The sequence below is a fragment of the Macrobrachium rosenbergii genome, chromosome 31 (genome assembly GCF_040412425.1).
Source record: "Macrobrachium rosenbergii isolate ZJJX-2024 chromosome 31, ASM4041242v1, whole genome shotgun sequence".
NCBI classification, from domain to species: domain Eukaryota; kingdom Metazoa; phylum Arthropoda; class Malacostraca; order Decapoda; family Palaemonidae; genus Macrobrachium; species Macrobrachium rosenbergii.
In genome coordinates this window covers 30,037,647-30,050,665 of record NC_089771.1, presented here as the reverse complement: position 1 = coordinate 30,050,665, position 13,019 = coordinate 30,037,647, and the positions used below count along the sequence as shown (strand labels likewise).

The window sequence follows — 13,019 nt, the reverse complement described above, 5'->3', positions numbered from 1 at the left end:
GGGAATGTTACTTTAGTGGCTGGGTGACTAGGGAATGTTACTTTAGTGGCTGGGTGACTAGGGAATGTTACTTTAGTGGCTGGGTGACTAGGGAATGTTACTTTAGTGGCTGGGTGACTAGGGAATGTTACTTTAGTGGCTGAGTGGCTAGGGGAATGTTACTTTAGTGGCTGAGTGACTAGGGAATGTTACTTTAGTGGCTGAGTGGCTAGGAATGTTACTTTAGTGGCTGGAGTGACTAGGAATGTTACTTTAGTGGCTGGGTGACTAGGGAATGTTACTTTAGTGGCTAAGTGACTAGGAATGTTACTTTAGTGGCTGAGTGACTAGGGAATGTTACTTTAGTGGCTGAGTGGCTAGGGAATGTTACTTTAGTGGCTGAGTGACTAGGGAATGTTACTTTAGTGGCTGAGTGGCTAGGGAATGTTACTTTAGTGGCTGAGTGACTAGGGAATGTTACTTTAGTGGCTGGGTGACTAGGGAATGTTACTTTAGTGGCTGAGTGACTAGGGAATGCTACTTTAGTGGCTGAGTGACTAGGGAATGTTACTTTAGTGGCTGAGTGGCTAGGGAATGTTACTTTAGTGGCTGAGTGACTAGGGAATGCTACTTTAGTGGCTGAGTGACTAGGGAATATTACTTTAGTGGCTGAGTGGCTAGGGAATGTTACTTTAGTGGCTGAGTGACTAGGGAAAGCTACTTTAGTGGCTGAGTGACTACGGAATGTTACTTGAACTGAGGTGTTACTTTAGAATTACAGGAGAAAAATACAGCGAAAGAAAGAGAATCGGAATAGACAGACTTGCTATTTTGTAGTCAATTATGACCTTCAGAAAGAGACTTTAATTTGGGGTTATGAGATAGGAGAGAATTTGGTCTGAGATACGGATGGGACAATTAAGTTTTGGGTAAAAAAAAATCAGACCAGACCCACAAGTTATATTTAAGACATGTCAAACCTTTGGTTATATATATATATATATATATATATATATATATATATATATATATATATATATATATATATATATATATATATAAAGCTGCCTATGCCTGAAAATTGCTCTCTGTTAATATACTAATATTCATAACTAGCTTGACCTAAAAATACATACTGAAATTCGATACAATGAGACCAACCTTTACACGACAAGCACAGAATTTATTTACATTAAGTTGAAGGATCAAGGAAATTAGAAATCGTAAACATACTGAATATTACATGTAAACAAAATAGTTATTACATCAATTTGTGTTTTCATACCCTTCAGTGTCTTTGAAATCTTTATTTTCAATTTCTATCTATGAAAGGAAAATATTTATTTGTATAGAGATTTACTTGTAGGCTTGTCTATACATTGGTTATATACCTCAGGTGGGTGGGGTATTATACGGGGTATTATACCCAGCCAAAGCGTTCTCGTTTGAGGATTTGGTATCACTATTAATGGTTATTGAACGCAATTACATCAGATGTAGTTCTGGAAATGGGTGCCAGGTGCGAGATCAGCTTGGAATTGTGACCTTTATTGATGCAACTGGCCTTGCATTCTGAAGGAAAAGAGAAAGAAAGAAATATTGAATCCTGACCAAAATCCAAGCGCTGGAACCTATGAGGTCATTCAGCGCATCCCTTCTGGTTTCTTCTGGCATGCATTCTGGATCCTTCCATAATTTTGAAGATATGAATGTGAATACTGAAGATTAAGTAAATTTATCTAGATTATGGTATTGTAAAGGGAAGAATAGAGAACATCTGGGAACGTCCACACTGCAATACAATGTCATAAACGCATGTTTGCAACTTATCGCCCACACATCATAAACATGTTGAGTATTTTGTTAACGACTTATTGGAAGCTCTTACCAATGCTTCAATTCTCCACTTCCGGTCGCTGCCTTGTTTACAACATGTTGATGATATATATGCGATAAGTTGCCGAACTGTTTACGACACAGTCTGTTGTAGTGTCGACACCCCCTAACATCGGTAAAAGGTTTGCGGTGGGATTGATAAGCAGAGCACCTTCTCAGACAGAACGGAATACAATACAGAATTTAAGCAGAAGTCCAAGTGCTGGGACCTACCAGGTCATTCCGGGCTGAAAGGGGAGTTAAGAGTAGAAAGGTTTGAAAGGTGTAACAGGAGGAAAACTTCGCAGTTGCACTATGAAACGCTGTTATGAGAGGGTGGAAAGTTAGACGGAAGAAAGGGAATATGAACGAAGGTACAGTAAAAGGAATGAAAGGTGTTGCACCTAGGGGCCGAAGGGACGCTGCTTCCTTAAGCAATCCCTACAGTGCACAGCGTGAGGTGCATTGAAGGCACTATCCCCAATGAGGGACTTTCCATCTGGATAAAGACAGTCCATGAAATTTCGAACATTCTACCAAAATGTGTACCCTCAATGTTTTGGCATAAAACCCAGACCTCTTTCTCTCCACCCTGGGATGAATCACATTACCTACTTTACTCCAGAACTGTTTGCAGTTTGCCCAAGTGTCTAATGAAACAAAGACAAGGGAATCGTCGGTAAATAAAAGTCTAAATGAGCTTCACACCCTGACATCGACATCATTTATCACGATGATGAAGAGAACGCGACCGAGGGCTGATCCCCTGAGGGGGAATTTTGTTGCCAGGCTTCATAATGATGTGAAGTGATCGACTTGATCGAGAGTTTTAGCCAAGTCGCGGGACAGAATTCTTTGCCGAGGATTTATTTGTTAACGTCAACACCATTTCTCAATAACTGGGCGAATTATCTTCTGAGGTACTGACGTCAATCTTGGCGCAACTGCTAAAATGCACTAAAATATCTATGAAGTTTATCAAAAGCACACACGCATTTAATAAATACTGTAATATATATATATATATATATATATATATATATATATATATATACCTATATAAAATATATATATATATATATATATATATATATATACACATACACATACACACACACACACATATGCATATGTTTTTCACAAAAACAAGCGCGACGCAAAACACATCTATCAAAGGAAATGAAAATAATCAAACCTCTGATAAACGCCCTATCTATCTATCTATCTATCTATCTATCTATCTATCTATCTATCTATCTATCTATCTACCCCAATTACTAACAACGGGGCAACGAACAACAGACCTTTGGCACATACGGTGCAACCCGGAGGCAAGACGGTCTTGTGATGAATAGTGTCCCCTGTATTGCACTGCAGTAAATTAACGACAGGGAGGCCCTTCCATTATCAGAATGAGTTACGCACGAGAGAGAGAGAGAGAGAGAGAGAGAGAGAGAGAGAGAGAGAGAGAGAGAGGGCGTGTGTCTGTTCTGAAAAAACTTGCCTGACAGTAAACTTTGGTGAAAAAAATGTAAAGCAATGAGAGGAAATTAATTTAAAAGTGTAAAATATTTCAGACTGTCCCAAACACTTTTTTAAAAATCCAATATAAACTTCGACACATTTTAGTGCATTTAAATTTACCCCATACCTTTAAAATATATTCCGCAATTACTTCTGGATGTTCGAAGCATAACTTACCACATTGACATACTTCTCCATATCTTAAATACACTTAAAATATTTTAAAAATACTCGAGAGTGTCATAAAACTTAAATTTAAAATACTCTAGAAAGTCATAAACCATTTAGGAAACCATAAATTTAAGATTACTTTAAATGTGTACTGCACCGTGATACCCAAATTATTCTGAGGAATATTCATAGTGCCTTTGAATACATTTAATAAAATTTTTAATATTTGTAGTTATCAATATATATGTGTGTGTGTGTGTGTGTGAGAGAGAGAGAGAGAGAGAGAGAGAGAGAGAGAGAGAGAGAGAGAGAGAGAGAGAAAGTGCATCTTAGTTTAACCAGACCACTGGTTAACAGCTCTCCTAGAGAGGTCTGGCCCGAAGGATTAGATTTATTTTACGTGGCTAACAACCAACTGGTTACCTAGCAACAGGACCTACAGCTTATTGTGGAGAGAGAGAGAGAGAGAGAGAGAGAGAGAGAGAGAGAGAGAGAGAGAGCATCATTTTCACTGACCCCAGCAAACGCTGACGAGCATTTAAAGCTGACCAGACTGGTAGGCGGTATGCGAAGAACAGTCAACAGGCCTTCAAAACCAGTTAGCCTACCGGCAGTAACATCCTTCCCAGTACAGAGGCACAAGCAATAACATCCTCCCCAGTACAGGGGTACAAGCAATAACTTCCTTCCCAGTACAGAGGCACTGGCAATAACTTCCTTCCCAGTACAGAGGCCCTGGCAATAACATTCTTCCCAGTACAGCGGCACCAGCAATAACATTCTTCCCAGTAAAGGCCACCAGCAATAACATTCTCCCCAGTAACAGGGGCACTGGCAATAACATTCTTCCCAGTAGAGAGGCACCAGCAATAACATTCTTCCCAGTACAGGAGCACTGGCAATAACATTCTTCCCTGTAGAGAGGGACTGGCAAAAACATTCTTCCCAGTACAGAGGCACCAGCAATAACAGTCTTCCCAGTGATGAAGCACCAGCAATAGTAATCTTCCCAGTACAGAGGCACCAGCAATAACATTCTTCCCAGTACAGAGGCACCAGCAATAACAGTCTTCCCAGTGCAGAAGCACCAGTAATAGTAATCTTCCCAGTACAGAGGCACCAGCAATAACATTCTTCCCAGTACAGAGGCACCAGCAATAACAGTCTTCCCAGTGCAGAAGCACCAGCAATAGCAGTCTTCCCAGTACAGAGGCACCAGCAATAACATTCTCCCCAGTACAGAGGCACCAGCAATAACATTCTCCACAGTAGAGAGGCACCAGCAATAACATTCTTCGCAGTACAGAGGCAGGGCTTTGCAAGCTCTTTCTCAAAGGGCTAAAAATTATCTAAGCATGGAATGGCGCTCAAAATGAAGCCTGCTACCTTTTCTAAGCTACATATTAAGCCCAGAGTAAATGGAATGCCAGCTACCACCTTTTAAGAATTGTAAAAATTCGCTGCTCTTGTTGTGAGACGTTGTTCGGACAGCTTTTCTTATCTGTAAAAAAACTAAAATAAATTACGCTAAAATAAAACTGTAATTTAAAACAAAACCGTAACTTCCAAGTGAAATAATTTTCATTGTTTATCAAACTTGAAAACAAAGAAAACTGAGGGAGATGCTAGATGCTACCCCCTTGTTAAGTGGTTGGTGTGTGAGGCTCCTAATACAACATGCTACAGTAATTGCATTACAGAGAGAGAGAGAGAGAGAGAGAGAGAGAGAGAGAGAGAGAGAGAGAGAGAGAGAGAGAGTCCTCTAACTGGGATGTTAATATCGCAGGAGAAAGGATGGCGCAAAAAGTTTGATAAAATTTTGGGTATATAAGTGAGAGAGAGAGAGAGAGAGAGAGAGAGAGAGAGAGAGAGAGAGAGAGAGAGAGAGAGAGAGAGAGAAATATAGTTTGCATGGTCACACATATTTCCAGTTGCTATTTATCTGTAATTTTTTAATCATTTTCTTTTCCGCGAGAGAGAGAGAGAGAGAGAGAGAGAGAGAGAGAGAGAGAGAGAAGAGAGAGAGAGAGAGAGGAAAGGAATCAATGTTATATTCAAATTTCCAGATGCTATTTATCTGCAACTTTTCAATCACTTTCTTCTCCATGAGAGAGAGAGAGAGAGAGAGAGAGAGAGAGAGAGAGAGAGAGAGAGAGAGAGAGAGAGAGAGAGAGAGAGAGACTCCGAACACAGAAAACTTGGTCATTCGCAGAAACATTCCACCAAACATGTCAAATTTTCCAGCGATGAAACTATCGCATAAAATCTTCACAATACAATGTTATCAGTGAAGCATCTCATTTACATACGAAATAATTTAGCATGATTGTGAACAGGGAGCGTCTTTAATGACTCCGATACTAGCAAAGGGGGCGAATTCGAAAAGATTAAATGCAGTCATTATGCAAAGGAGATTTCACTCAAAAGAATGACCGCATCTCTCGTTAGCCGAAATAAAAGGAAACCCATTTTATTCCAAGTGAAGGAATTGTTGGTGATCTGGATTACCTTAAAGGATCACAATCTCTTTTTAATATAAAAAAAAATTCACTTTGTGGGCGAGAGAAGCCAATAGCGTAAGAGAACACAGTCAGCAGCGGTCCAAATTGCAATTTCGGGAGAAAAGAAAAAATTAGTTTTCCATAATTAAGAAGTGAATGAATGATTTTCTTTGAGGTTGAAAATGTTCTCAAGATCTAAAAGAGTTTTAAGCGAGTTTCTGGTGTCAAAATATTCTCACATCTCCGCTTAATTCCTAGTCGGGGTCGCTGTTCTTGATGGGCCTCTAACAGGTGTCTCTAATACTCATTGAACGGATTATTTCATAGTATGTTTTGGCACGTTTTAAAAAATAATGCCCTTGTTAACTTCAGCCCTCAATATCCGGGATTGGAATGATAACAAAAAGATTAATCGCTAATAAGAATAGCAATCAAAGCATAATCACTGATAAGAATCGCAATCAAAGCATAATCACTGCTAAGACATAGCAATGAAAGCATAATTAATGATAAGAATAATGAAAGCATAATCACTGCTAAGACTGCAAAGAAAGCATAAGCACTGCTAAGATATAGCAATTTAAGCATAATTACTGCTAAGATATAGCAATCAAAGCATAATCACCGCTAAGAATAGCAGTCAAAGCATAAATACTGCTAAAATATAGCAATGAAAGCCTAATCACTGCTAAGAATAGCAATAACAAACTGTAAACCGTACACATTTGATCCTCAAATACAATTCCACGAGGCTCCACGGATCATATTCTTCACAATCACCTGAGGCCTCCATACCTCTTTAACCCAACCCCCTCCATTACCATTCTTTTTTTTTCTAAGGCCAAATCAGAGGAAAATTCTCTCTCTCTCTCTCTCTCTCTCTCTCTCTCTCTCTCTCTCTCTCTCTGCACACCCACATCACGTCGTCATTCCCACCCTCTACCACTGGAGGACTCCCGGAGCCAAGTCTAAGGATATATCCCTGATCCCTATAGAATCCCTAGATATCATCTTCTGGTTCCTTCGCCTCCTTGGCTCTCTCTCCCTCTCAATACATTCCAGAAATATGGAATAAGTATTTGGAAGAAAAAGAAGAAAAGAGAATTGCATTACCAAAAGGTTACCATGCAGGAAACTGTTCATGCACGCTTTGCAGATTAAACAACAGAATTTTTCCTTAGCCATTTTGACAAGAAGAAAAATTCTGGTAATCAATTCCTTTCTTTAAGTATTTATTAGTTTGTTCTTTTTCTTCATACTTTAGGCATTGTCAAGGTCACAAAGTCACTAACGCTGGTGTCATCTGAAAGAGATTTCACTGGTCGAATGTACCTGCAAAATATGAAGGATAGAGCTCTTCTAGTCAAAATGTGAAGACCGAGGTTGAAAGATGTCTATACACGCTCTACGGCCTTTTAACTCTTATTTTCAGTTCTTAAGGCAGTTCTCACATCAAAATGAAACCACGCTGACAGACAGACAGATGGAGTAGACAGACTATCCCCCCTAAGACATACTATCACCATCTAAAGCAAGATGGTCTGCCTTAGAACCGAATACGACTGAAATCCCTCAAATCTCTTCGACCTTCTACAGGTTTTGGCGACAAGGTAAGCCTGACAGACACTGACGGACGGGAAGAAAAAATGAAGGGACTGACTTGATCTGATTTATGGAAGTCAGACTGCTGGCCACTCAAACAATGGGGCACTTTCGATCATTCAGGCTTCAGACCTGAAAAAGAGGGAAGGCAAAGTGGTTGACAGCAAAGAAGTAATAAAAGATCCAGAAAATGTAGGATCTAAAGGGCGCAACAGGTAGAAAACCCCACAGTTGCACTAAGAGATGATAGCTGGAGAAGCTGGATAGCAAGACCGAAGAATGGAAACGGGAAAAGAGGTATATTAAAATGCTAAAAATTGGCTGGCAGCGAGGGGCCCAAAGGACGCTGCAAACACCCTTTAGTAATGCATGCAGTCCTCCACGTGAGATGCACTGATGGCCCTACCCTCTACTGGTAATTGGAAACACTACAGCTTCCCATAAACTCCAGAGCACTGCCACCGTTTCCTCACCAATGGATTTCTCTGCCAAAGAATTTCCGAATGTCTGCCTGTGTGGGAAGGAGAGACCAGGCGTACCAGACGTCTCTCCCTCTTCCAAAATGCACACATCACCCATCGTTTGGCCCCCTTCTGCTCGCCTGCAACTATCTTGTTATGTCAATAATCGCAGATGAGGGCAACTTATTAACGATAAAGGATGTGTGGTCACTCCTCGCTTTTTTTCTAGGAGTGAAACGGTGTTTGAGTTTCTTTTCTTTATATATATATATATATATATATATATATATATATATATATATATATATATATATATATATATCACTTGCATAGGCATGCCTTTTTTTGTCCACGAATATTAAGTCACTTATCAATTATAAATTCCCCTGGGCGCATGAGTTATTCCAGAGGTAGAATGAACTGAATATTAAACAATATCTGTGGTTTAATATTTGAGAATGAATATATATATATATATATATATATATATATATATATATATATATATATATATATATATATATATATATATATATATATATATATATATATATATATATATATATATATATATATATATATATATATATATATATATATCATGAATACTGCCATATACTTCCTCTGTTGAATCGAGCATGGATTACTTCTAGAGTAAAACTTCCAAATTAGCCGCTTCACAAACCTACACAGAAGCCTCATCAGCACCGCGCTGAACCTCCGACATAAAATGCACCATCTACTCCTATCTTCGACCACTTTTCTCGCTTCCTGTAAATTACTGACTTTCCTTCCCAATATCTTTTACAACACATCTACCCAACCCCTTCCAGGAGTGCCGTCTACTACCATTCAGTGATTCCAGACCTCCTTTCACAAAAACTCTCGCCGTCCATTCTCTCCGCATGACTAAACCATCGCAAAATCCTCTGATGAATTCATCCTTTATAACCACTCTTATGTATCTCTTCTGTAATACAACTGTACCTAAATATTCTCTTTTCTTTCGCTAAACTTATTATTCCATTCAATGTTATTGCTGCATTTCTGTGCATAAGAACTACAATAATAATAATAATAATAATAATAATAATAATAATAATAATAATAATAATAATAAAATAATAATGATGTAATAATAATAATAATAATAATAATAATAATAATAATAATAATAATAATAATAATAATAATAAAAGGAAGAAGGCCCTCTTTGAGGTAAGTTCTGTTGAATAAAAGGGCTGCATTGATGTGCAGGATAAGCGAATTATTAGAGGAATTGAGAAAACTCAGTATAAAATGATGAATAATAATAATAATAATAATAATAATAATAATAATAATAATAAAATAATAAAAAGTAGTATACAGAGCTGTGACATTCACCTTGATAATAATAATAATAATAATAATAATAATAATAATAATAATAATAATAATAATAATAATAATAATAATACCAGCAAAAAACTCTATACACAGCAAAAAAAAAAATTAGGGCCAAACAGAAAAAGGGAAAAATAAAGGGGGGGTTTTCCATCAGGCGACGGCCAAGGTCAGACAACCGATGGCCCTAATAAAAATAAATAAGGGAAAAGACATAAAAACGTCGGAAAGAACAATAGACATCAATGGTGAGGAGTGGCAATAATGGATGGCTTAAAGCGGTTAGGCTGATGCAAGAAAAAATGTGCAGAAATGAATTCTCAGACATTGCTAGAATATGATGTAGTTGGATTATTATTATTATTATTATTATTATTATTATTATTATTATTATTATTAGCAAACTGTTATGGGCGACAATGTAAGAATATGATGTAGATGGTTTTATTATTATTATTATTATTATTATTATTATTATTATTATTATTATTATTATTATTATTATTATTCTCAGCAAACTGTTATGGGCGACAATGTAAGAATATGATGTAGATGGATTATTATTATTATTATTATTATTATTATTATTATTATTATTATTATTATTATTATTTTAGGTACAGACCCTCTTTCAAACATGTTTTGTTAAATATGTTGGCAGCCTTAGTTGCATTAACAGCTACAAGATTAATTGCAACCAAGGCTGCCATCATATTTAACAAAATACTATTATTATTATTATTATTATTATTATTATTATTATTATTATTATTATTATTATTATTATTTCAGCAAACTGTTTGGGCGACAATGTAAGAATATGATGTAGATGGTTTTATTATTATTATTATATTATTATTATTATTATTATTATTATTATTATTATTATTATTATTATTATTTATTATTATTACAATTTTAGGTACAGATTATTATTTTAACATGTTTTGTTAATTATTATTATTATTATTATTATTATTATTATTTTAGTTACATTAATCTTTCAAACATGTTTTGTTAAATATGTTAGCAGAGTTGAAAGAATAATCTACAAGATTAATTGTAACCAAGGCTGCCATCATATTTAACAAAATACTATTATTATTATTATTATTATTTTTATTATTATTATTATTATTATTATTATTATTATTATTATTATTATTATTATTCATTTCTCTTCTTCAGGCGCAAAACCTAAAGCCTCTTCATTTCCATTTCACCTGACTTTACATTCACTGCAAAAGATTTATCTTGCCACATTCCACATTTCCCCCTCCCTTTAAAATCCAAATCTTCACAATTCCTTATTTCCCCCCCTTCGCCCCCACCCTTTGGGAACCTCTCTTCATATTCATTACACGCGAGATTTATCGACGTTATCGTTCCTGTTTAGTTTTCACATTCATTCATCCAAGTTATTCATATTCTGTTTTCCGAGTTTCGTGGCCAGGTTATATATCTGCCATTTGCGAGATGGTTAATTTTAAGGATATGCAACTTATGTTATCCATCACAAGCGCCGATAACCGTAATTCTGCAATGTTTGGTCATAGAGGAACCAAGGTATTCGTGGGTCGATATGAGCCCGAGGCGAAATTGTGATTTAACACGATGCAAAAATGACTGAAAAATCTGCAGATAAATGGCATCGATTATGGCTAACTTTAACCTTAAATAAAATAAACACTACCGAGGCTAGAGGGCTGCAATTTGGTATGTTTGATGACTGGAGGGTGGATGATCAAAATACTGATTTGCAGCCCTCTAGCCTCAGTAGTTTTTAAGATCTAAGAGCGAACAGAGAAAAGTCCGGACAGACAGACAAAGCCGGCACAAAAGTTTTCTTTTACAGAAAACTAAAAAGTCAAAACTTCTCCTAAAGACTACGCTCCTTCGCAAATGAAAACTTACGAAACTGCTGTGACGTCACGACGTTTCGAAGAAGCCAGGGTTTCATTCACAAATCCAAAATTTCCTTCTGTGACAGATCAAATTTACCCAGCGTTCACTTTCCTCTGATATCCAATTCCTTTAAACAGTCAACATAAATACCCTCCAGGGGAATAAGAGATTTCTTTTATAAAAAGATCTACAGTAAACATTTTAGTAAGTTCCTGAAAAGATCAAAATATTTCTTAGGAGAGAATGGAATGGAATAGAATGTGGAGCTTAGACCAAAGGCCAAGCACTGGGACCTATGAGGTCATTCAACGCTGGAAAAGTAGGTAGGTTCGAAAGGTGTAACAGGAGGAAAACCTCAAAGCAGTTGCACTACGAAATAATTGTCAGGAGAGGGTGGATAGCAAGAAGGAAGAAAGAGAATATGAACGGAGGTACAGTAAAAGGAGTGAAAGGGGTTGCAGCTAGGGGAAGCCGAAGGGACGCTGCAAAGAACCTTCAGTAACAGCTGCAATGAGAGAAAGTTCCCCGGAATCGGATCTGAGTGAAAGATTAAATGGTACACCATGAGAGAGAGTCAGTTTCCCTTCGCTGATAACTTTACAATATATTAAATCTCCTCGATCCGAAACCACATTTCATTCGGCGAGACGTTTTAGCAATTCGGCGACGTCACTTCCAGGCGGCGGGACGACGCGTCTTTGATATCTGATGAACGAGATAACGGCAAGAAGAAGAAGAAGAAGAAGAAGACCTTGATAGCAGATCCTCTCAAGGTAAATGCCAAGTGCCATCCACAAATGGGAAAGAGAAACGCTGTCTTCCAAAGATTGTCGAAACACTCGTGTTGCGATTAGCTTGTAGGCGGCAGTACCATGGCAAGTATATATATATATATATTATATATATATATATATATATATATATATATATATATATATATATATATATATATATATATATATATATATATATATATATATATATATATATATATATATATATATATGTGTGTGTGTGTGTGTATGTATGTATGTATGTATGTATGTGTTTATGTATGCTTACTAATAAGCACACTTACAAATACCTAGCACACGTTGAATCGAGATTAGTTTGTAAGAATAAGCAAGTACTTATGAACAAATATCGAAAAATATAAATCTATCCAAACACAAGGTTTAAAAATAGAACCTGAATAAAAGATGTCAGTATACTACAAAAAAAAAAAGTAAAAAATGCGCCGGTTTCTTCGGCGCAACCGAGTATTCTGTACAGCCGCCACAGCGTATAATCAAGCCCACCGAAAATAGATCTATCCTTCGGTGGTCTCGGGACAGTCCTGTATGAACCGCGGCCCATGAAGCTTTAACCACCCCCCGGTGGTGGCATATCCTACATCGTTGCCAGAAGCACGGTTATGGCTAACTTAAACCTTATATAAAATAAAAACTACAGAGGCTAGAGAGCTGCAATTTGGTATGTCTGATGACTGGAGGGTGGACGATTAACACACCACTTTGCAGCCCTCTAGCCTCGGTAGTTTTCAAGATCTGAGGGCGGACAGAAAAAGTGCGGACAGGAAAAAGTGCGGACAGAGAAAAGTGCGGACAGAAAAGTG

At 37.0% G+C, this 13,019-nt stretch overlaps 2 protein-coding genes across 2 annotated transcripts in view; both read right to left on the bottom strand.

The window, feature by feature from the left end:
• LOC136855316 (uncharacterized) overlaps positions 1 to 13,019 on the bottom strand; it is a 612,714-nt gene that overhangs the window by 555,394 nt on the left and 44,301 nt on the right. The gene's annotated exons all lie outside the window — the stretch shown is intronic.
• On the bottom strand, positions 290 to 2,096 carry LOC136855314 (adhesive plaque matrix protein-like). The gene is made up of 2 exons (XM_067132219.1): positions 2,089 to 2,096; positions 290 to 746 (listed from the first exon to the last, which is right to left on the bottom strand). Exons 1-2 carry the CDS (start codon positions 2,094 to 2,096, stop codon positions 290 to 292), a joined length of 465 nt encoding a protein of 154 aa, XP_066988320.1.